Genomic DNA, 25,140 nt, shown 5'->3' on the forward strand with positions numbered 1-25,140 from the left:
TTTAAAGCTTTGAACACTTTTGTAATTTTTTAGTCAATATTTCTATAGAAATAATATATCAATTTTTAGCTTTTTGTCTTTTATAGCTGTATTTTAGCTTATTTTTATTTATTTATTTTATTTAATTGGGTGCATAAACATCCTGGAGCTATTAAAAGTCCATTTTAACCCATATATGACCTATTTATCATTCTTATTGCAGAAAATAAAGAAAACAGAAAACAAATGATTCCAAAAATTAAACACTTTTCTTGTAAAAAGACAAAAATCATTTTTTACATTTCAGCTCTACAAAGACCCCCTTTTCTTCAAAAATCTGACTCAGTCATTTAATTCAACTACTATTTGCCTATTTAATTGTTCAGCAGGTAAAAAAGATCCAGGAAATAATTTTTGTTTTTAATTTTAAAAAGTGTTCGGTGAGCAATTTGAACTTAAGGATGAAAACGTTTTCCTTGTCAGGACGAGCGGCTTCCTCATAGCTGCAGCTGGGCGAGTCTCAGGAAAACAGTGAAGAGATGTAGAGCAAACCTTTATATTCTCACAGTGCAAACAATAAATGAAGCTTTTTAAAATATGATGAAGGTTAAAGACTCCAGAAAGTCATATTGACAAATCTCTCAAGTATTTAGTGATGCGCAGATGAGGGTGGAGGTGATTGTAATGTTTTCCTAGTGAATCTCAGTTCCCTATGATTACAGGCTGCAGTGACTGACCTTCTGTCAATAACAGCTTTCTTCCCACTCCAACGGCGCTGTTTACGCAAACACTTTACATAACAAACAATTTTAACTATTTATTGTTAAGACTCAGCATCAGGTGCCTTCCTAGCGATGCGGCTCGTCCCGTTCTGCAGGTTCTGCCAGGGAGTTTTTCGCCTGCCGGCTTACGCAGAGTGGCCTGATGGGTGGCAGCAGCCGAGTTTATAAAGATCAAACCGAGACACGGCTGACTATAGAAGCAGAACAGAAGCTTGAGAAGGAAACATGTTGCAGCTGATTGTAGTAAGTAAAGGTTCAAAATGTTTCAGTTTTTCTGAGAGGAATGGTAGTTCTGGTATTGACGGGTGTGTTTCTTTCGTTCAGGTGGTTGCCGGATTACTCTTTGTTGTAATTTGCTTTTCCAAAGGCCTGAAAGATGTGAGTAACCCTTTGATATTTTTGAAAATTTAACAAAATCAAGTAACCAGCAAAGGAACATAAAACCTGGTTATCTGACATGATTACTGCTGTTTACAGGGAAAAAAGTCTCAAAAGTCCCAAATTCCTGAATCCTCTTCCAACAGCATACTGGTGAGTAGTTTTTCCAGCTGCAGCCATTTCATTTAAATCTCAAGCAATCAAACATTGGATGCATGACTCTTTAACAGAATGACCTGAGTGAGGAGGATGTGCATTTACTGGCAAAGATCCTTTCTGTCGGACTGGTGGACGCCGATCCAAACTACCTGCAACACCTCAAAGCCTTCAGAGACCTGGCAGGAGGGTAAAGAAAGAGAAGCTAATGGACTCAAAACCAACGATGTTTCTGGGAATGTCTGGAGATTTGTGATAAGATCACTGCAGTGCTGTTCAGCATTGTAGACTGGACTTGTTTTCTCACAAGACGCTCCACAATCAGCAGAACAATAGGCACCTTATTCAGGTTAAACCGGATCCAGACGCTGGTTAGACATGGACAGAAAGTCGGGATCAAGTTAAACACAACAAACAGCTGGACTGTAGCGTGTGGAAGCTGATTTATTATGCTGCTTGGATTCTTGTCATGTATTTTTGTTTTGACCTGGAAACAATAATTGTAGTTATATGGGGTACAGCTGTCTCAGACGTGCAGAAATCAATCCACTTTGTCCTTTCCTGGAATGAAGAAAACAAAAGAGCAGCGATATAAAGGAGAAACCCACACAAAGAGGCTAAACGCCATGAATAAATGTAAACATCTCACTCCAGATTTGACTGTTGAGCCGGTCGCCGAGCAGGTAGAGCAGGGACGCCACCGCCATGTTGAAGAAGAAGAAGCCCAGCAGGCCAGCGGCGCTGAAGTGTCCAAGGAGGGGATACGCCCAAACTCCCACAGCCAGATAAATCCACACGATCCTGAAGAATCGACAAGCAGGGGGGGAAAAAATGTTTTTTTAAGGTTTATTTGTGGTGTTTGGTGATCTAGCACTATCTTATGCAAGTATTTACAAAAAAACTGCAGCTTAATAATAAAAAAATGATCTGCATCAAGCTTTGTGGTTCTGGTTTGTCCACTGAAACACAAAGGAAGACGTTTTGCTTCCTATCGAAAGGTTGAAAAGAAGCGTTTATCCTCCAGATCACGTTGCTGCTGATGGTTCAAAGACTGATGCATTTCTTACACATTAAGATTCAAGCAAAGACGGATCTTTTTTAAAGCCTGCTTGATTTTGGGCTGAAATAATTAATTAGATTAATCGTGATGGATTGATTTTTGAAATATCCACCAACTAATTAAATAATTGATTAATTGTTAATCAGGTTCTAAAAAAGGCAGTTTGCTGAAAGAACAACACAGTCGGAAACTGCACAGAAAATATATAAATTACGCATTTAGATTTAAAAAAAACCCTTTTCTGTAAATCTGTTCTACTCAAAACTCCTGTTCAGTTTTAGCTTCTCCTGCTCCTCATAAATACCTTTTGCTCTCCAATTATTAATCAGTTAATCCAAAATCTAATCACCAGATCAGTCGTACGCTGTATTGATGCTACGCCAAGTAGAAGGGCTGAGATGTTCACATGTTGATGTCAGAAGGATTATCAACCGCTCACTAAAGGAATGCTTTTAGGCAGTAAAGCATTTATTTTCTTATTTTAAAAAGTAAAAAGAAAAGATGTTAAATTATTTGCATCTTCTAATGTTCTTCTAAAATTGTATGAAAAAGGCTTAAGTGTTTAAATGAAATCCCTGAAGAATGTGTAAAATTTTTTACCCAATTAATCAATTAATCATCAGAAAAATCAATTAATCATCAGAATAATTAATTAATCATCAGAATAATTGATTATTAAAGTAACTGTTAGTTGCAGCCGAAACAAACGGACTTTTAAAGCAGTTCTGCAACATTTCTGTGACCTAAAAACAGTCTTCTGATCACAAGCTGAAAAGTTTAAGAGAGGATATGATGTTTCTCGCTCTGAGATGAGATGGTAGCACGCGGCTGCCAGGTTTGAATCCCAGTCTGCGCTCTGTCTGCATCTCTTTCTCATGTTCTCCTGGGCATGCTTACGTTTTCTCCTGGTACTCCACTTTCCTCCAATAACCAAAAACTGTTAGGTTTTTTTTTAGCTGTAACAGGATTTTAACATCAACATGTGAAACACTCAGCACTTTCTGCTTGACTTAGCATCAGTACCGTGTAAGGCTGATCTGGTGATTATTTTTTGGGATTAAATGATTAATAATTGAATAGAAAAAGATGCTTAATATATTTTTTTCTACAGAATTTGGTGAAGCTAAACTGCCATTTAAGGAACATTTTTACAGACAGAAAGGTTTTTACTTCTTATTGTAAAATGTATATATTTTTGTACAGTTTTAGTTTAATTGCAGCTTTTATTATGTTGTTTTTTCAGCAAATTGACCTTTTATGAGTCTTTATACTCCTTAGTAGATTAGTAATTAATTCATTAGGATTAATCCAATCAATTGTTTCAGCCCCAGCTTTTTTGGTCAGTTATTTTCAGATATTAATGAATAACATTTATTGATTTATGTTGAAGTCTAAGTGCTGAGTTTTGACTTGACGTTCTTCCAAGATAGAAAATGGGAGGAAAAATTTCGTCCAGCTGGGAAGAAACCTAACTTTGCGCCACAGTGACCCCAGTTTCACATGCAGCCAAACCGGTTTCACTCCGGAGCTCTGGATGTGTTTACAGTAACAGCTGACTCACCAGGATAAATAAACCAAGCCCACGACTGATAGCGCTGCCAGGGCATGCCTCGTCTGTGGGTACGTGTGAGGCTGCACCAGCACTTCTCCAAGCAAAACAGGAAGGATCGATGTGTGCTGTGAAAACACCGGAGCAGAGGCACAGTGAGCACAGCGAGGTTAGGTCAGGAAAACCAGATAGAAAGGAAATAAAGCAGAATAGATACCATGGCGTGGTTTATCCAGGGAGGGAGGAAGGCATCGATGGTTGCCGGGTAGATTAACTCTCTGTCATAGGCAAAGATCGTCCAGAAGAGCACAACCACAAACTACAGGGATTCAGAGGCCACAGTTAGTGTGGAGTACTACTTTTTAACATATTTTATTATTTTATAGTACTAGAACACATTAAAACACAATTTTTCTTGTTATGATTGTAACTTATGGAGTAAAAATCATAACATGTTCTCTCTGGGTTCTTCCTCCCACAGTCCAAAAACATGACTGTTAGGTTAATCAGTTTATCCAAATTGCTCATATAAATACTTTTTTTTATTTTATTTCTCTGTTTATAAAAAAAACTATTTCAGGTCAGGATTAAATTAGGACACCCCTATATTTAATCCAAATCAAAATGACACAGAGGTGCAAAACACATTTGGTAACATTTGGAATAAGAGTTTCTCTGTTTAAACCCATCAGACAGTTAGCTTTCTGTGATTCTGAAATGAAACAGAACATTGTGCTGAGATCCAAGCAGCTGGATGAAACCTTCAGTAAGTAGATTACAGCAGTTTAAGAGTCTGGTGGCATTTAAAGAGCTTAAAGTTAACCTTAAAAGGCCAACATACCCAGATCTGGTTGGCATGCAAAGGTTTGTCCTGCAGACAGACTGACTGCAAGATGCAGAAGGAAATTTCCCAAAAAACATAAAACATCAGCAGCAGGCTACTTGTACTGTTGATTGGAGGTTCAACTTTTTAATGAGTAGTGGAAAGAGAAAACTTTTGCTTTCTGAGAAGAACTTAAAGGCCTGAGTCAATACTGTCAGAGAAAGCAGACAAATGTCCAGACTTCTGGAAGAAATGTTTCTGAAAACTGAATCAACTGGACACCAGAACCTGAGAACACGCAGGAAAATCCTCTCACACCAACAGTGCAGCACAGAGCAGCTGTGTATCAGATTATGTTTCAGGAATATTTGAAACTATCTGTTAGAAAATATACAAAGCTGAACCAGAACTGGACCCAAAAACGTTAAAATGTAGCAGGAAATATATTTATAGACAAACAATTTCAGGTAAGAACTCACATTTATTTCCATTCAAAATGACACAAAGGTGTAAAACATTTTGCTCTCATACTAAACTGAACTGTCTGAGTATAAAAAATATGGAAAGTTATGAGTCATTCACTTCTTGATTTTACATATTGTAGAGAAATCAATACACGAGATTAGACCTTAAATGCAAATATTAATAAAGAACTGCCTTTTTAAAATTATAAAATAGTTTTGTAAATAAATAAAAAAGATGAATTCAGTGGCAGGATTTTCTCACCGTCCCTACAGGGAAGGCAAAGACGGAGAAGAGGAGGTCCTTCCATCTGTTCAGCACGCTCTCTGCCTTCTTCCCTGGTTGGAGATCGTTCACTGCTGCCAGGCCGAAGAACGTCATTTGCAATAACTGAGAAAACACCAGCAAAATTATTCAGTTTCACCTGTACGACATATTCACCACAGTCATCACTGCTAATCGTGTTCACCAAGTTCAGGAAGGTGAGGTACTTCCATGGTCCTCCATAGACGAAGAGTCCTGCAGGTAGCTCCTCTCCATCCTTTGCTGCCAGATAATTCACAATGAAAGTGTACCAGCCGAACGCTGAGATGTGGAACGCCGCCCTCAGGGTGGAAGGCATTTTTAAAGCTTGTGTTGAACAAAAATAAATTATTAGAAACTCTGGAGAACTAATCTAAACGAGCCCAAGTATTCCCTTCAGATGTGAGGTATTTCAGGCAGAGCAGGTCTTTATAGATTAGTGTGATTCAGTCCAAGCTTATTAAGATGCTGGTGAGACGCAAAGTGACATTTTTAGACAAGAGGCCCTCTGTTTGTTATGAAACGTAACATATCTTCTTTCACAATCAATCCTCTGAGACATGTGACTGAACGGTGAATTTATTCACTGTTAATCTGTTTCACAAGAGAAGAACTGAAAAGTACAGCAAGTCCCGTTTCGCTGCATTAAGTCTTTCAAAACTAGCATTTGGTGTTATTACAGGGGAGCTGGGCTTACTTGGTTATAGTGTCAAATTTTAAAAATCAACAAATCATCCTGAAAAGTTATAATTATTCTACACAAAGCTACATGAAAAATGCAGAAACAAAAACAAATTTACCGTTTTTACATTTTGTCAAATTAAATCTATAAAAATAAAAGTATTTTATGGGATAAACAAACATAAAATAGTGCATAACTAAATTAAATTAAAAAATATTTAAAGTGTGCCTGTGGATTTTGCTCCTATTTGTCTTTTCCCTTTATATAAAATCCTGTGCAACCAGCTGCATTCAGATGCCATTTATCAATAGTTTCACCCAAAGTCATTTTTCCGTGAGTAACTTTTAAAATAATTTACTAAATAAATATTCTTATATATTTGTTCACATTCATAAAAAATAGATTTGTATAATTTAGTGTTATTTTTTATATTGTGAATCTATGATAGCATTTCCTGGAGTGTCCTAACTTGACTTGTGAACCACTCTATCGCCACAAGGGGGCAGTATTACATTACACGTTGATACAATGCAAATACTTAAAGGTGACAGTAATCGGTTTTAACAAGGTTAGATTTTCATCATCTTATTTTTGAAAAAGTAATCCTAAATATTGTTTCTGACATTCATATGTTTTAACAAAAATCATTTATAAAAAAACAATAATTTAAGGAACAACAAACTAATATTTTGTGGCCAATCTATGATCTTGTTGCAAAAAACTCTCCATAAAAATATCCTCAGTGGGGCGTTAGAGATTGATGAATTTATAACTTATAATGTGTGAGTCTTATCTATTTCACCATCCTCTGTCTTACATCTAACCATCAGCAGCAAAGGTACGACCCAGTTCCCATCAAGAAAGCAAAGACCTGCAACATCTCATCCAGGTAATGCAGAGCAGCCTGCAGCCTTCAGGCCTCCTGGATCCCCGGTATGTAGATTAAACTCTGTGGAAAGAATCAGATGTATAGTTTGACCTGAATTTTCAGTCTAAAAAATAAAGAATATTCAATTCTTTCACAAGTGAGTGTGTTTTGTTCTCATTAGAAACAGTTGATTAATCTTGGACAGATCTGAAAGTCAACTAAATCTAATGAACAGCAAATTTTCATATATTTAGGAGACCTGATCAAATCAACCAGGTCCCATCGTTTCCTCTTCATTGTTCACTTTGTGTGGAAAACATTTAAAAAATGGAAAGCATTTTTCTGTGTGAATATTTAATATTTATATTTAATCTGCTCAGTTCATGAAAATGCAAATGCAGGAAACCAATTCCAATACTTTAGTTTTTATTGGGGAATAAAATGCATAAATATTACTCAATCACAGTATAAGCACTACAGAGAATTAAAGAAGGTTCCTTTTAACAGGCACAAGATCACATTTTCAATATTTTCCAGAGTCAATTTAATCACATAAAGAGGAACACAGTATTTACATTCTTACTGAACAGATTTTAAGTAATTTTCTATTGATTCACAGACATGTACTGGACAAAAAAAAGACAAAATAGGTTTCTTACCACACAATGGAATGTAAAGTTCGAACATAAATAATTATTTTCAAACCATGAACATTCATCCAAAAATTGGTTGTGGTGTCAACATTTTAAAATTCTTCAAAACTAAACACCATGTGAAAAAACTTCAGAACTTATATAGAACTTGCTTCAGGTAACTTTGTGGCAATTCTAACCTCCTCATAATCCTTTTCCAGTGCAGCCATGTCCTTCCTGGCCTCAGAGAATCCTCCGTCCGCCATGCCCTCATCCTCACACCAATGAACCAAGGAGCGCTTGGCGTACATCAGATCAATCTTGTGGTGGAGCTGAACACAGGCCTTTGCAACAGCCAACCTTCACTCCGCCCTCTGGACCTTTGGTGTATGTGGCCTGTAGCTACTGGAATGTTTTGAATTTATTAGCGATCTATGGGACGGAGGACAATTCTAAACATTCCAGTCCCTATAGACCAGTGGTTCTCAAACGTTTTTCAGTGATGTACCCCCTTAAAAATATATTTTTAGTCAAGTACCCCCTGACACGGGCAAAACATTTTTGGAATTAAAAAGAGGTACAGTGCTGTAAAATCACTGTCTGATTTATTAAAGGCAAACAACTTATATCAGTGAACCTGACAAATACATCCATATTGCAAACATTGCATGGTTAAACAAAAAAGAAAAACAGAAGACGGTGACCACCAGGAAGGTATAAAACCAGTCAAACCGTTTTATTTTAAAGGATATTGAAACTAAATACTGAATATAAAATTCAGTGCATGAACACACATTTATATTTTATCGAACTTTTTACAAAATAATTTTTCCCAAGACTTATTATGAGGAGCCTACTGATTTTTTAAAGATATTTTGAAAAGCTTCACGTACCCCCTGCAGTACCTCCACGTACCCCCAGGGGTACACGTACCCCCATTTGAGAACCACTGCTATAGACCACATACAAACGAAGGAATCTCATAAATACTTTTAGATCAGTCACTATTTACATACTACAATGATTCCTCTCAATATCCCAGATGAAACAGAGGAATCACTTCCTCTCAATTGAGGAATTGAGAGGAATTCCTCAATTGTTAAACACAGAAACGTGTGTCTCTATCAGAGACACACGTTTCTGTATTTAACTGTGATTTATGGATTTAACTGATAAGAAAAAACTCTTCTAGTCTCAAACAAGTTCACTTTGTATCCATTTTTTTGCCAAGCTACAACAGTTGAATACAAACTACCAATTCTAATAAAATTATGGGAGAGTCAGTTAAAAATATCAATAAACACAGAAATATGGGAGGAAATTTTACTTTTACTCTCAAAATTATCCACAAGTATTTGGATTCAGAGAAATTCAGTATAATATCTAACAAAATGTCTCTATATTTTTGTACATGTATAGTAAAAACACAACTGGAGCCTCTCTAAATTGCCCAATACATTTGTGGAAATCCTAGATATCAGACTATATTTCTCAGGAAAGTCTAAGATTTAATATCAGGAAAACATTTTACAGTAAAACTTGGTAAAGTGTTGGGAGTACCTGAGAACTCCATGGACCACTGCCTGAAAGGTGATACCTAAGAAGGACATTGCTGTGGTTGTATTCAGGATTTGCTACATGTCTTAAATAATTTGTATCTGCACTGTACAGGACTGTTATAACTTTGAAAATGTGCAATAAATAAAATCTTCAAAATAAAGTGAATGATGTCACCTTGAATGATGACACATAAATATTTCACAGCCAACAGCAGCTGTGCAGTTTGAGTCATAATAGAGATATTTTCTCTCCTGTGTGGATTATCATATGTGTGCTTAACGTTGATTTATGTCTAAATTTGTATCCACAGATCTCACAACAGAAAGGTTTCTCTCCTGTGTGGATTCTCATATGTATGATTAAATGTGATTTTCGGTTACATCTGTGTCCACAGATATCACAACAGAAAGGTTTCTCTCCTGTGTGGCTTTTCATGTGTCTGTTTAAAAGTGTTTTTCGGTTACATCTGTGTCCACAGATATCACAACAGAACGGTTTCTGTCCTGTGTGTATTCTCATGTGTGTGTTTAACTGTGATTTATGGAAAAATCTATGTCCACAGAGGTCACAACAGAAAGGTTTCTGTCCTGTGTGGATCACCATGTGTCTGTTTAAATTGGCTTTTTGGAAGAATCTGTGTCCACAGATATCACAACAGAACGGTTTTTGTCCTGTATGGATTCTCATGTGTGTCTTTAAGTATGATTTATAGCTAAATCTGTTTCCACATACATCACAACAGAAAGGCTTCTGTCGTGTGTGGATCTCCATGTGTGAGATTAATTGTGCTTTTTTGCTAAATCTATGTCCACAGATATCACAACAAAAAGGTTTCTGTCCTGTGTGGATTATCATGTGTCTGGTTAAATATGATTTTTGGCTAAATCTATGCCCACAGATATCACAGCAGAAAGGTTTCTCTCCTGTGTGGATTCTCATATGCATAATTAAATTTGCTTTTTGGCTAAATCTATGTCCACAGATATCACAACAAAAAGGTTTATGCCCTGTGTGGATTCTCATGTGCATGATTAAATGTGCTCTTTGGTTAAATCTATGCCCACAGATATCACAACAGAAAGGTTTCTGACCTGTGTGGATTCTCATGTGTGCGGTTAAATATGATTTTTCGCTAAATTTGTGCCCACAGAGATCACAACAGAAAGGTTTCTGCCCTGTGTGGCTTTTCATGTGCCTACTTAAGTTCTGTTTTCTAATAAATGTTTTTCCACAGTCTTCACAGTTAAATTTCTCTCCAGTTTGGACCTTCCTTTGTGAGTCAACATTTTTGTACTCTGTAGCACATTTCTTAATATCCAACGAGCTTGGAGACTCTGTTTCTGAATCTGGTTTGTTAGCTTGGTTCCCATCTGACTCAGGCGCTCTGCTCTCCTTCCAGTCATTGTCCATGTCCTCAGTTTTCAGTCCATAGTCCAAGTGTTTCATCTCAGAGACGGGATGCTTTAAATCATCGTCCTCTTCATCCTTCTTGGTGTCTTCAGACTCTAAGGAGTTGTAACCATCTTCATGATCTTCTGTCTTGATGGATTCTCCTCCATTGTTTTCTTCCGGAGGTTCTCTGTTTTTAATTTGGTTTTGATAAAGCTGTGAGAGCAGAGGGGACTGTTTATCATCCTCATTCTTTATGGTACTTTCCATTGCCTCCTTCACATTGAACAGCTCTTCCTCCTGACTGATACAGACTCTCTCCTCTTCCTCCTTTATGTGGCAGAGCTTAAGGTCACTCAGGTCCACATTAGGTTTTTCATCTTCTGGGGCTTCTTCTTTAACCACCAGCATCTGTTTCACATCTGCTGGAAACATTGAAACACATTATACATTTAAAAAAAGTATCTAGACCATTTCTCAGCTTCAACACTTCTTACAGGGGTCTTGACATTAAATTCACACCAGATGTTAGTAACTGTAAAATAATCCTAAAATAACAAGAAAAAAAGCTAAATAGACAACAAAAAACAACAAAACTTGATCTAACAGAGAGAATAAGTATTTAAGAAAAGGTTGTCTGAACGTGCATAAAAAGTAGATCTGTCAATATCAGTGCATGTGATTAGAACATTTTAATGCATTATCACAGTAATGCAAATTAATTGATGTGACAGTTAGCAGCAGCATTTAAAACCGGAAAACCATGATGGTCCCAGAACTGAAAGGGAATGGGGTTTGGTCGAAGCGCTCATGTAGAATAACATCTATGTGTACGAACTCAATATCTCACATGTTGCACATTCACAAGCAAGAACTACGACTGCGTGCATATTTATATTTCAAGTTCACAAAGTTAGGCATAGTGATTGATCGTGATTCATTTTTTGATCAGCTGACAGTACTAAAAGAAAAATAAGCAATGTCTTTCTACATCACTCCCTATTGTGGTGAGATGTACCAATGACGGTGGGATCCAGGTTCACGCAGACGGCCTGAGGGACGGGATTTCCAGGACCGGTCTCCATGAAGAAGGTGTTGGAGAACTTATGCCCTCTTGCAGAGGTTTTGTCTCCGGGCATCAATCTGTCCGACTGGATGCCGTCTTCCAGGCAATCCTGCTCCCAACAGCCACCATCAATCTGGACACCAAGAAAACATGTCATTTGGGATCAAAGTGGGAAACTAAACTATTATATAGCTGAAGGAGAATAGAAAAGGACATATAACAAGATGGAAGCTGGTGATCGACCCTAACCCAATAAAATCAGCCAGCTACACTGATATGAAACATTTGCTGAATGACTAACAGTTTTATACTTTGAAAAAGAAGCTCTATGACAAAAGAGTGGCTGCGAAAGGATGAAGGAGCTATTTATCTAAATAGCCTGTTAACAGGAAAAAAATTATTTGATCCCCAAAACAAACATTAAACACTGTTCATTTTACATAAAGAAACAAAACATTTACATGAGAAAAAAAATATGAAATTTAACAAAAAATATGTTTATATGCAAAATGCATGTGCACGTTTTTTCTTGTTGCAACACGTTTGAAAAACAAATCGCTCAGAGTGGCTGCTGCACTGCAATGGGATCACTGCTTAAAGTGAACATAATTACAATCATAAAATTTGAATAAATAATACTTGCTGACATTTGCATTCCAGATGCTAATTTAAGCAAACAAACAAAAGCAGGTAGTATAAAAGGAGGAACCAAGAGACACATTTCAGTTCATCTTCTTATTGATGATTCTCTTGCCGAAACTTACAATCTGCGCAACAGAAAGAACCTTTTGAGACACGAATCTACTTTATTTATGTAAAATGCAACAACACATACGGATAATTTTATCATCGTCGCGACTGATCACATCCTGTTAGTCATTGAATGGCTCTCGGCAAAAACAAATTATTCATTTAGTACTTACATAAGATGTACTATTATGCAAAAAGCAACAAAAACAACGAAAGTGCCGGTCTTGTGCTGTGTAACGGTGTTTATTGTCAACATGGCGCATTTGAGGGGTTTTTTCCGGTCCGGTCTGTTTTCGATTCATCTTCTGAGAAAATTTAAAAAGACAAAAAATAAATATTCTTACCATTTTCTTTATTTTGTGAACATACGTAGGCGAGGCGGATATTTATAAATTAGTTACATTTCAAGACAGTTTTCGTCGGCGACTCGGCGTCTCTCCAAAACTGTCAAACCCGTTAGCAGTTCTTTGTCTGCAGGGCCAATCCGAACACTTCTACAGGCTTCCGTAGAAAGAACGGAATGCGAAGGTCACATGACCAAGTGGACAGCCAGCTGTTCAGGGCTGGATTATACAGCTGAGGGGTGGTCGTTGATTTTACGTTTTCTAAGAACTGCTACTGTATTAATAACATTATTTAGAAAAGTAAGTAAATCTAATCATAGGCTTTTGTGATTCACAAGAAAAAAATAACTGAATTAATCCCCCGTCCACATTTTCAAGAATGTCATGCTCCCGCTGCTTCCATCCATCCATCCATCCATCCATCAATTTTCTTACACCCTTATCCCAATGGGGTCGGGAGGGATACTGGTGCCTAATTCCAGCTGTCAAAAGGCGAGAGGCGGGGTCACCCTGGACAGATCGCCAGTCCATCGCAGGGCAACACAGAGACAGACAGGACAAACAACCATACACACACACACACACACGCACGCACCCCCCAAGTTTTGTTGGCAGTAGTGTGTCAGTTTGGTTTTTTTCTGTTGTTCCACCTGAGCTGTGGATCTCTGCAGCCTCTCCAGCACTGCCAGCTTCTCCAACATGTTTTCCCTGACCTGTCTGCAGTTCCTTTCTCTTCATGTTGATGTTTATTCAATAAAGTGTATGCAGCAAGTCTCTTTCCATATTTAATAAGTTCTGAGAATAACTGGTTGCATTGGGTCATAGTAAAGAGGTAAAAGGGGCTGCATGCAAAATATGCAAGCCGTATTTTGCATATTTTCTTCCACATCACAATTATTCTCTAACTTATGTGTCTCAAATCAGTCTGCATGACATTGTAGTTTCTGGCTGATAAAATATGAAAAATTCACAGAAGACAGAGTATGCTAGATTGGATGCAAATTCTAAGTATTTAGATTTGTGTAACAATTAAATATTTTGACCACATGATGGCGCCAAAGGAAACGCCATGATTGATTCAGCTTCCATCCAAGGACTTCAAGCTTTCAGTAAAAAATGATCATCAGGCAACAAGAAGATTCAAATAATTTAAAACACCTCAATAGTTTCAAGAGAGTTTCTTATTAAATGAGAATCTAGATAAAAATGTGAAATTTGGGAGTAATTTATATATAATGGACTATTAATACAACCAGCTACAGCTTGAAAATAACCTTTAATTTCAACATCTCTCATATTGAATAAGCAAAATATCACATTTGGTCTGAATACCACTATACTGTTGTAAAAACAGTTTAATGGGACATTTTCTCTCAGTCTGCTGATCCTTTCTGGTAGTTCCATGATTTTCTTTGTACTCATGCATGGACGTAATCTACACATCCACCTCTTTCAACTCCACAATCTACAAACATCTATCATGTTTTCTTTAAAGTGAATGAAAGCAATATATTACAGAAGAAATTATAGTACAGTTTTACCAGCTTTACAAATTCTGGTTACTTCAGATTTGATAAGATCACATAACGAGTTGACTTTAGTCAGTGCTGCAGTAAAAAGGCAAAAACAGGCGTCACCACATAAAAATCCTGTTGCACACATTGCACTTTACCCATGCAGTCAGTAAATACAGCTTTGATCATGTCTTCTGCAAGTAAAATTATGATGCAAATCCGTTACTGAACATGGGGCGTGCCGCTGAACAGCTTTGCAACGTTCTGCACTGCTGGTAGTTTTATCTGGTGAAGGTAAGTGAAGGCAACGTCGTTGCCCTCAACCTTCTGTGCGTAGAAAGTCTGTTTGCGGCAAAAGCAAGAGGCATCTCGCAGAATCAAATAATGTCTTTCCCTTTTCTCAACGTCCCTTGGATTCCATCTAAGGTGCCATCTGTTGACGAGAAAGTAAACAGAGAAAATCGTTTACTACATATGCAATCAGATGTGTATGTAATACCTAAATGAAACTGGTAACACATTCCTACCTCAAAACGACTGTAAACTTTCCTCTCCTTCCTCATGCTCTGAATCCTCTCCAATAGCTTCTCCTTCTCCTGAGTTGATTTAGTTTGCCCCCTGTTGTATGACCTGTACCCCAACTCCTTTTCGTTTTTGATCTTTTTGTCAGCCTTGTCTTCTTTCTCGTCGTCTGTGACAGGGGACTCTTTTGTTGCTTCGTTCCTGCTTTGGGATTGGGCAGAAATCTGCTCCAGGAGCAGCTTAGTGTCATCTCGGAGGTTGCTGCTTGTGATCACATTCACTGTTGAAGAGTGGTAGCGAGACTGACTCGATTTGGGCTGCTTGGATGTCACCTCTGTTGTTTCGGAGCAGTTACTCTGCTTTGATTGGTCTTTCGTTTTCTCCCTGCTTGCAGGATCCTCAGTGGATGGTTGCTGGCTCTTATCTTTGTCCTCTAGATTGTTGGACGTTTTCTCATCTGTCTCCCCTAACTCAGCCTCTTTTTTACTACTCTCCTGAGGTGCAGCTGGTTCTGGTGTTTGGCTTTGAGGAGTGACTGTTTCAGATATTTTGCATGGCAAATCAGCTTCAGCTGGGGCTGCCGTGGTAGTTTCACTTGGGCTGCTCAGTGATTGAGCTGTTGGCTGAAGAAGAGATTCCTCTGATTTTGGTTGAGTATCATTGGATATTGAGTTTGTATCTGAGAAGTTTTGCTCTGTAGAGACACTGGTTACCGATACCTTAGCTTCAGGGTCCAAACCTGACTGGACTGACTCAGACGTTGAGGAAGATGATAATGTTTCAGGAGCTGAGGGTGTGTTCAAGTCTGTTAGCTTGAGGTTGGAGGACGGAGCAGTTTGTATTGCTACTTCTTGAGGAAGTTCACTTTTTTCCAACAGTGAGGCTTTAGGAGACTCTGTGTTTTCAAGTGATCCTGTTTCTGTAGGTACATCTGCAAGTTGGGTGTCAACTGGATCTGTGACAGATGAAACTGTCTTTTCCAAATCTGATTCAGCGACTGAGCCTTCATGACCAGATTCACTAGGCAAAGTGGAATCAGGTACAGATGGACAAACAGCAGGAGATGTGCTTTGAGCTTCAGCATCTTCAGGTGATTTAAGGGTCTCACACTCTTTTGCAACTGACTCCTGTTGCCCTAATTCAGTAACATTTTTCTCTAAACCTTCAACTAAAGGTGTACCAGCAAAAGATTCTTTCCTGTTTGTCTCTGTGGTGGCATTTAAATTGTCTGGCTCCAGATCAGCAGTCGTTTTGTCTGGAGAAACAACAGCATCTGTATTTGCAGCATCAGCGACTGAGGTGTTCTCAGATGAAGTGGATTGGGAAACAGCATTTAGATGAGTTTGATCAGAGGTTTGTAAATTTTCATTGGAGGGCTCTTGCTGTGAGGAGCTAACAGGTTCCTGAGCTTTAATTTCATCAATATTTGATGATGTCGTGCTACTAACATTCGCAGAGCTGTACACTTCTTGGGCAGAATCAGAAAATGAGGTCTCTTCTGTCGTGGCAGGGTGGTTATTCAAACCTGAGTCAAGTGGAGGAGTATCAGAGGTAGAGATCTGCACTGAGCCTATTTCCGATGTAGTTTCTGCTTCCGAGGGAAGAGGAGGAGAGCAAATACTGGTTTCTAACTGAACTGATTCAGTGTTTTGGGGAGTAGTAGATGATGAACCTTCCCCTAAACTAGGAATTATTGAAATACATTCTAAAGTAGGAGGTTCTCCGTTGTCAGCGCCTTCACCATGGGATGAAACGGCAGTGTGAGCAACATTTGCTTGCTTGGGTGAGTTCTTTTGGACAGAAAGTTCTGATACAGTTGGGTTTTCTGATGATTTGCTCTGACTTGCTTCGGTTTCTTCAGCAGAAGGCCTTTCTGAGTCTGTTTTCGCCGATTCAGCAGAAACTTCTTGTGCTTGTTCTCCAGAAGTACTGAGGGTACTGGGATCATTCTTGACAAGACTATCCTGCTTCCTGGTATTTTCATCATGCTTCAAAGAGGGTGACTTTAAAGAGGGTGATGACTCTGAGTTTGATGTCTCTGTGGACAATGTAGTGCTATTTTCTGATGAACCCTTTGGTACAGAAGGTTCTTTGCTTTCTGGTGTTCCTTTTGGAGGATCCTCTTCCTTCGGGGACACTGACGTGTTCTGGAGATCTGCCTGTGGTTTTATTGGGGCCTCCTCTTCTCCCTTTTTAGCTTGTGAAGCTTTTCGTTTAGCTGCCAACTCTTTAAAGAACATGAGCCTATTATCAGGATCGCTCATATCTATATATGGAGATGTGAACAAAGGATTGGGCATTTTTACCAGTTGATCGGTTTTGGGCAGTTCAACTGATGTTGGCTTAGATTGAGGAATCAATGCTGACAAACTTTCTTTAACAAAAGGATTTGGCAGAGTTGGATATTCTAGAGGTTTACTTGGAGGGTCACCTGTTTCTGCAGAAACAGAAAGGCCAGGTACTGACTGGCTGTCCAGCTCAGTTTTCTTAGGCTGGACTTGTAGTTCAGTAGAAGGTTTTGGGATATTGGAGTCCTTGTTGCTGATATTTTCACTAGGCTTTTTTACTGAATCTTTAGCAACTGAAGTTTCAGGAGTTCTTTTTGGAAGAGACTCTTCCTTCTGGCAAATTGACATGTTTTTGACCTCTGACTGCGGTTTTAACTCTGCCTTTTCTTTTTCCTTTTGAGATTCTGTAGCTTTAGCAGCTTTACGTTTTGCTGCCAGCTCTTTGAAAAACATGAGCCTCTTATCTGGATCATTCATATCTACATCAGTGAGCAGAGGTTCAGTCGGTTGTACCGGTTGATCAGTTTTGGGTGCCTTTAGTTTAGGGAGCTTGACTTGAGGCATCAATAGTGAAACATTATCTTGCTCTACATCTGTTGGTTTTATGGCCTCCTTTGCCTCCAGGGTATCTGCAAGGTCTTGGGAATGTTTCCCCCTTGATGTGTCTTTATCCTCCTCTTTTTTGCTTACATCAGCGGGTCTCAGTGTTTCCAAAGTGGATTTTATGTAACGATTCCACTCGAAAGGTTCTCTTGCAGTAGATCTCCTTTGCCCCAAAACCTGTGAAACAAGGGGGAGTTTGGCCTGTTCGGTTTTGGTTTTGTCACCTCCCTCATCGTCTTGGTCTGCAGTAGTAGTTTCTTGAGGGGTCTGTTGGTCCAGGGAGCTGAAAATCAGGGAAGACCTTAATCTGGAGGTTATTAGCCCCCCTGGATTGTATTTTCTCTTGAAAGAGTCATCCCTTTGAAGCCCTGTGCTAATTGGCTGTTTTTGGTCCTCCTCCTCAGTTTTTCTCTCTTCAGCTGTGTAGGAGGTTTCAGAGGATGCTGGTGTGGTTTTGGTTTCTATCACCACTGGAACAGGGTCATCCAGAACTTTCTTCAATTTCTCTTGTGTGACTGCTCTGGCAAAGCCAGGCATTTGGCTGACTCTAGGTACAGTGGTAACCTTAAACTCTTTGACATTGGGTATTTTAGAAGCTGGTAGACCTGGTAGCTGGGCCGTTTGTTGAATGGGATTCAGAGGTTCCTCAAAAGTGTCTGTCGGCTGAGTTGGCACCATTGGCAGGCCTTCTTCCTCTGGATTATCATATGTACTAAGGTATGAGCCAATTCTCCAATTTCTCAGCTTCTGTTTCACAGTGGGATCCTTGCGGTTCAAGGTAAGGTCATGGAAGAAAGGCTTCTGATCGGCAGAGTTGGAAGGCGTTGGAGAGGTTTGACAGGCATATGGCTGCCCTACTCCCAGTCTTTTGGGTTGAGGGGAAGTAAATGAAAAATCCACTGGTGGTTGTAGTTTATCTGTGCCTTGATCAACATCTAGATTTCTGGTGGATGATAAATAGTTAAGAACAGGATCAAATTCTGGTGGTACTTCCTGTTGTAAAGCTGGTACAGGGTACTGTTCAGGCAGATAGCCTTGGTTCCAGAACTTATCATAGCTGCTGTAGTCTTCTTCTGGTCCTGGTCCTGGTCCAGGAAAAGGCTGCTGGCCCCTATGAAAAGGTTTTCCCCTTGGTTCAGAGTCTGGCATTCCCTGTTGTGGCATTAATGGGAATGAGTATCTGCCAGGAACATCTTCAGTATAAGAGTGACGCTTTAAGGCAGGATTATCTGTCATCAAATGCCGTGAAGGACCCTGGTCAAAACCGGGGTCCATGTGCGACTGTTGGGAACCAAACCTATTATACATATCTGCAGGGCCGCGAAGAGACCCCTGCCTCTTTAGAGCCATAATCCTCAAATTCCCATCGAGTTGATCATCATACGGATGTCCTCCCCAGTCATCAGAAGGAATGTCCAGAGTCAGGAATCTTTTAGGCTCTCTGTACAGTGAAGCGCTTTCGTTGGAAAATTCTCTCTTTTGTAAAACTTTTAAATCCTCCATCTGAGCAAGCATGTTCTCAACATTCAGCGGCTGCGACTGAGCGAAGAGAATCCGGAACTCCTCGTCGAAGGTGGTCACCAGCTGTCCAAGGAAGAGGTGGGCCATGCAGCGGTGCAACTTCTCAAAAGACCACATGAAGCTGGAGGAAGACAACAACCAGATGGGGTTATCATCTTAGAGACAAACTTAAAAACAAGAGTACAGCAGCCTTCACACTTATAAAGATGTGCACAAAGCCCTGAAGTAGATCAATCTTTTATTGTTGAAGCTTAACCTTTCGATATTAAATTGGAGTACATAAATTCAGAGGAGAAAATCCCACATTAAGGGGTTATTTTTAAGAAAATTGTGCAAACCTCTAATAATTGCTAATAAATAAATAATAATTTGGACTTTTGTCATTTTAACTTGTAAACTGTGACTTTCTGTTTCCCAACAGCTCTTTACTTCTATATATTGTTCACCAATATGGGAAAGACCAAACAACGGCTAATTACATCTTAGGAGTTATTTCTCTACATTTTGATTTAATCTAAAATGAAGAAATGAAGTTTCTGTCATATCTGGAGGGTATTTGGGTTTTTTCTGTGTTTGTATGTTTATTTTTGCTTAGCCTATATATCTTTAATCCCCTTTGTTGTTTTCTGCTCAATTTACTCTTGTTTATTACTCAGCTTAGTTTTTCTTTCTCTTCCTCAGTGTTTCCCCGTTGTTATTTATTTCCTCTCCAGCTCCTTTCTATTTGTGTCTCTCTTTCCCTCAGCCTGCTGGCCTGGTCTCCTCTCACAGCTGCACCCTGTTTCTAATAAGACACCTGTTTTTTATTGGTCTCATATCCAAACTTATGTAGAAACTGAATATAGGGTTTTTACATTTCCTGTAAGCTATAATCATAAAACCTTCCAGAAATAAAAGCTTGAAATGAATCACCGTGTATAATCTATCAAATGTTGGTTTCACTTTTTAAATTCAATAATATTCCTTATTTTGATGCATTCATTTGTTTTTGAACTAATGGTACCTATACCTGCATAGTGAATACCTGAAAGCTTTTAGTTTTAATTTGAAACAACCACATCAATAACAAACAAGGCTTTTGTTTGCAAGTCTCCATAGCAACCATTAAATACTAAACAAAACACATCGACAGGAAGCTATTTTAGTCAGAGGAGATTTGAGATTTTAATCAACAAACACTCCAATCTATGATAAAGAACCACAGATGGGACCCCACTGTGGGAGGTGGAGTGATGCTGAGGGCCTGTGAACCTTGTTAAGAATGCATGACATCATTGCATCGACGAATTTAACTGCTAGAGCAGGGAAACAAATATAGAAACTTTCTAGAAACAAGAAACTTTCTTTGCATGACAAGATTTTTGCTGCTGCAACAAAAGATGGATTCATTTTAAGGCTTTTATACACATCTGTACTGGGATATCTTTATGTTGGATTTAAAGGAGCCCACCTGTAATTTCCACTCAGCACAGCTCTGCAGTCAGTTAGCAGGAAGCGATCCATCATCTGGCCTTTGAAGGATTTCCCAGAGCGGCACTGATATGTTATTCCAGATACTGTTCTCAAGCGTAGGAACTGCAGGACACATCAAATCCAGTCATATCATTAATAATCAGCAGGTCATGCATGTGATAATGTTTTGAGCTGCAAGCTAAGTTAGGAGGTAGAGCTATATTAGCACTGTTCCCTCTAGCAATGCTAATATATGCTGTTAACCTGATTTAAATCGGTTACATAAGAAAAAGGAAAAATACTGACAAACCACTTTATTTCTACAGTTAATTCACCTGAAAGTTCATGGATTATAGTGTAAAGAAAAGCTTGATAAAGTTCCTTTATTTGGATTGTGAAACTATCTACCAACAGCTATGCTAACCGCAATACTTCTGCTTTTCCGCACCATTATTTTGGAAACAGCACTAGGCAACAGAGCCGGTGGCATGATAAATACATGATTGTGAGAAAAATTTCCATGAAAAGACCGAAAAGCAATGTGCTTGTGTGTCAGTGCGTGTGAAGCTCCACTCCCTGTCTGCAGCAGGCGCATAAAGGATGTCTTTTAAACAACTGAAGCATAACCTTGAACTGTTTTAAGTCATGCATTATTGCTTTATTTGCAACAAAATGTAATTTTTTCAGTAAAATGCATAAGAAGCTGTACTCACTGGGAAGGCCTGCAGATTGACTCTGCAGTTGGCCACCATGTTAACAAAGAGATCAGCATTCTGCTCATCCAGCAGGATGTAGACAGCAACTCTCCTCCCAGCGGCGTTGAGAATATCCGCAAATATGTCGACATCAGTAAACATGTCCATCACTATAGCGATGACCTGAGCAGAGAGAAGCCGAGAATGAGATAATAGTTAAAAATACAAGACAGGTGGGACGCTTTGAAAGGAAGGTGAAGAAGGTTTGAGAGAGGTCAACCTGTTGGGCGTTCTTGATCAGCCGCCGGGCCTGCTCCTTGATGCTCGGCATGTCCGGCTCCGGGGGGTTAACCAGGGTCGTGACCTCTGTGGGCTCAATGAAGTGATGCATCTGAGGCCAGCCGAGGTCCAGACCGGGGACGTCCAGGTCGGAGTGAATGGGCCAGTAGGTGTCCGAGGAGCCTTCTCCCTCGCTGTCCAGGAACTGCTGTTCAGAGAGGATGCTCTGCTTCGGAGGCTGAACGACGCTCTGGATGTACTGGATCTCAGCCGGGGACAGGAAGTCCACCACGTCCACGTTTTGGAGGCACTGATAGTATCCGTCCAAGCTGTCCTCCACCAGGGCATCGACAGCCAGGCGGTACTCCTCCCGGTAGTGGGGAGGGAGGTAATTGGGGTCCAGGGGGTTATCCCCAGCGGAGGAACACTGAGAGCGGCGCGCCATACTGCAGTTCCAGGAATAAAAATTTCAATAAATAACTCATTCATTGCAGTTTGGCTGATTTACATCACATCCTGTCTTAGATTTAAAGTATTTGTTTGTCAAAATCCAAAAATCGCAAGCAAAGTGAGTTCTGCAGAAAAAAACAAAGACTGAGCAGCTTCAGGAATCTGATCTTCACATTAGCTTTACTGGGATCACAAATAAATATAATTATTGGAGTTTGGAGTGTAGGAGAAGGATGGATATACTAGACTTTACATGTAAACAAAAAAACCAAAGCATACAATAATTCAGAATTACAGTAAGAGTAACACGTCTAATATAGGCCAAAAATAATAAGATATGCTTTGATTTGTCATTTAGTTCATTAAAAAATTACAAAACACCACCACATAATGATGATTGTAATAGAAAAACATTAACTCTTGTTGTTGTTCTAAATAGTCTTATCATAATGACAATAAAATAGAAATAAAAATAAAGTAATAAGTTGCTATCATCATAAATAAATCATTAACACACCCTTACCAGCACCAAATAATAAAAAATAACTAATGATTATGTATTAAATAGTGATTAAATATTTAACTATACATATGACTCATACCATTACAACACAAATAAAATAATAATAAACAAAAATAAAGGTAAAAAACTAATTATATAAGACATTTAATTAACAACTACCATTACCAACACCACTGTCACAACAACAATACCACTACTGAGTGAAACATGATTACATCATTTATATGTAATATTACATAATTATATATTATAGTAATAGAAAATAACATCTTGTAATAATAACACCTACATTAATATTACTTCTACAAATAATAGTAACAACAATAATAATAATAATACTTTGCTACTACCAATACTAATAATAATTATCACAATACATTATAATAAGATAAAAATGACACCTTATTGATACATTAATAATGATAATAATTACAGATTCAGCTATATCTTAAAATTAGCCAATACGTAGGTAAATAAAATGATAATAATAATAAATAATAAAATAACATTTAAAGAATTGGTACCTCTGCTGCTTCCACCATTATTATTATTATTATTAAGACAACAACAACAATATTAATAATAATACCACATAAATGTAATGATAATAATAATAATAATAATAATAATAATAATAATATTTATCATGTTTTCTTTTTGGACCACGAGTATTAAAAACAAAATCAATAAATCAACCAATAAGGATAATAGTAATAACATTTTCAGCTCCATCTTAAAATTAGCAAATCAAAAGGTTAAGAAGTAAATAATTAAATACATTATTTTTAATAACTAATACCTGTCCTGCCGCTACCATTATAATCATAATCACAGTTATTGGGCGAGGAAGACTTCAGGAAATACCCTGCAAGTCGGAGAATATATCACATTTATATATATATAGTAAAACTCGTAAATCTTTTGTTTGTTTGTTAGTGGATCTGCTGGAATAGCTTTAGGTTGGAATGTGAATAAAAAGGGAAGAAAGTTGAGTCCAACCCCAGGAGACAAGGCAGATGGTTCTGGGCGCGGCTCCTCCCTCTGGCCAAAAGTCTCCATTTCTAGGTTCACCGTGAAACCGAGCAGTGTGACAGAAAGCACGTCACAATAACAATATATATCAATTTTCATAAAGTGAATAAGAAGAAAATAGATAGCTAATAGAAGTAAACAGCAGATTTTGGAGTAAAAGTGACTCTTTCTTCCAAAGTTCGTTTATAAAGCTAAATAAATAAAGAATTAAAGCTAAAACAGAAACAGGACCGCCATATTTACACATTAATAACGATACATAGCGGTTTTATTCAGCAGCAACCAGTCCCACCCTGCGGTTTTTTGTCTTAAACTCACCTCTGTTATATTTCCTCGTCAGGCTTTGCGGAGGTTAAACTTTGCGACCATCCTCCTCCCCGTTCAGAGACTTTTTCTCCACTGCTGCGTCGCGCTTTTCTCCATGTTTCCAGCTGGGAGTTTGAAAGAAAACTTTTCTCTTACATGCCTCTTCTCCTCCGTCCTCTTCTCCTCACCCAGCTCAACCAGTTTGCCGTCATGCTTCAGGCATGTTGGGCTGAATCTCTGAGACGCGGAGGGGAAAACTTGCTGTAGACAGAAGCCCCGCCCCCTTCCAGGGCTTCATGTTTTTTTGGTTTTCAGACGCATGAACTCTGATCATCTCTTATCTGACTCCTGAAGTGCTACTATAACTTCCTCAGAGCATGTAATGGAGGCTTCATGTGTGTTTGGGTACATCTATTCTCTGAAATGCTCATCTGCTGCCATCTTCAATAAAAACTCTAAAAACATCCCGACAGCTGAGTCATAATAATAAATCTAACATATAGGCTTTGTTGGCTTCAGTGATTGTTTAATCACTTGAGCTATGAGTTATTAAGCATTGACTAAGTGGGTTGGGTTCACGGTTGTTGGCTTAATTGCTCATTTGTTTGATGCAGTTTCAACATTAGTCACAGACGTTCAACTTTGGAAATGAGATCAACAAAATTAACCTAGACAAAACAAAGAGGAAACAATAAGAGATGAGATGCGATGCAGTCACACTCTGTATGCATTAAAAGAGTTGAATAGTTTCTTGAATCATATCTGAGGAACAGGACTTGTTCTTCAGCTGTATGGGGTTCCAAATATGTCAAAAATCTTGTTTTTGCTATGGCGTGTTTGGAATATCACACGGCTACAACACCTCTGACTTGTGGAGTTCCTCAAGGGTTTCTTCTGGGACCACTGTGTTTTCACTGCTTTTGCAAATATAATAGCCAGTTTCCCTGCTTTGCTGATGATGTTCAGTTTTATGTCTATAAAACTCTGTGTGTTTATGTGACACAGTCAAAGATTGTTTAGTTATTACACACTCAGTTATTTTATGCTCTCTTCAGAATTACCTGACATGTTTCAATGTTGTACTTCCATCTTTGTCAGGTGTTATATATATTCAGATTCACATTCCAGTAAAAGTAAGAACAAGTGATTCACTGGAACCTCTATATTGTACC

At 38.5% G+C, this 25,140-nt stretch overlaps 3 protein-coding genes and 1 long non-coding RNA gene across 8 annotated transcripts; 1 reads left to right on the forward strand and 3 right to left on the reverse strand.

Annotated features, from left to right (window-relative positions):
* Positions 1 to 1,721: 1,721 nt before the first annotated feature.
* LOC114137640 (androgen-dependent TFPI-regulating protein) lies at positions 1,722 to 20,441 on the reverse strand. 4 transcript variants are annotated; one of them, XM_028006396.1, is made up of 8 exons: positions 7,702 to 8,122; positions 6,992 to 7,123; positions 5,659 to 5,819; positions 5,454 to 5,579; positions 4,122 to 4,223; positions 3,917 to 4,032; positions 1,945 to 2,096; positions 1,722 to 1,856 (listed from the first exon to the last, which is right to left on the reverse strand). In XM_028006396.1, exons 2-8 carry the CDS (start codon positions 6,999 to 7,001, stop codon positions 1,837 to 1,839), a joined length of 687 nt encoding a protein of 228 aa, XP_027862197.1. In that variant the 5' UTR covers positions 7,002 to 7,123; positions 7,702 to 8,122; the 3' UTR covers positions 1,722 to 1,836. The 4 variants fall into 4 exon arrangements, with proteins under 4 accessions (XP_027862197.1, XP_027862196.1, XP_027862195.1 ...); XM_028006395.1 differs by lacking the exon at positions 7,702 to 8,122 and adding an exon at positions 20,431 to 20,441 and having other exon boundaries at positions 1,722 to 2,096; XM_028006394.1 differs by having other exon boundaries at positions 1,722 to 2,096; positions 7,875 to 8,122.
* On the forward strand, positions 8,059 to 9,828 carry LOC114137642 (uncharacterized). Its single transcript, XR_003594049.1, has 3 exons — positions 8,059 to 8,155; positions 8,633 to 8,789; positions 9,813 to 9,828. It is a non-coding gene; the product is annotated as an uncharacterized LOC114137642 (long non-coding RNA).
* Positions 8,986 to 13,167, reverse strand: LOC114137639 (gastrula zinc finger protein XlCGF57.1-like). 2 transcript variants are annotated; one of them, XM_028006391.1, is made up of 3 exons: positions 12,784 to 13,167; positions 11,642 to 11,822; positions 8,986 to 11,048 (listed from the first exon to the last, which is right to left on the reverse strand). In XM_028006391.1, exons 1-3 carry the CDS (start codon positions 12,784 to 12,786, stop codon positions 9,463 to 9,465), a joined length of 1,770 nt encoding a protein of 589 aa, XP_027862192.1. In that variant the 5' UTR covers positions 12,787 to 13,167; the 3' UTR covers positions 8,986 to 9,462. The 2 variants fall into 2 exon arrangements, with proteins under 2 accessions (XP_027862192.1, XP_027862193.1); XM_028006392.1 differs by having other exon boundaries at positions 8,986 to 11,045; positions 12,784 to 13,166.
* Positions 14,005 to 24,247, reverse strand: fam83ha (family with sequence similarity 83 member Ha). Its single transcript, XM_028006390.1, has 6 exons — positions 23,981 to 24,247; positions 21,659 to 22,103; positions 21,397 to 21,561; positions 20,682 to 20,806; positions 14,825 to 19,352; positions 14,005 to 14,730 (listed from the first exon to the last, which is right to left on the reverse strand). The coding sequence occupies exons 2-6, from the start codon at positions 22,100 to 22,102 to the stop codon at positions 14,719 to 14,721; spliced, it is 5,274 nt and encodes a 1,757-aa protein (XP_027862191.1). The 5' UTR covers position 22,103; positions 23,981 to 24,247; the 3' UTR covers positions 14,005 to 14,718.
* Between the last annotated feature and the right edge of the window lie 893 nt (positions 24,248 to 25,140).

Source organism: Xiphophorus couchianus, chromosome 22 (assembly GCF_001444195.1).
Source record: "Xiphophorus couchianus chromosome 22, X_couchianus-1.0, whole genome shotgun sequence".
Lineage (NCBI taxonomy): Eukaryota > Metazoa > Chordata > Actinopteri > Cyprinodontiformes > Poeciliidae > Xiphophorus > Xiphophorus couchianus.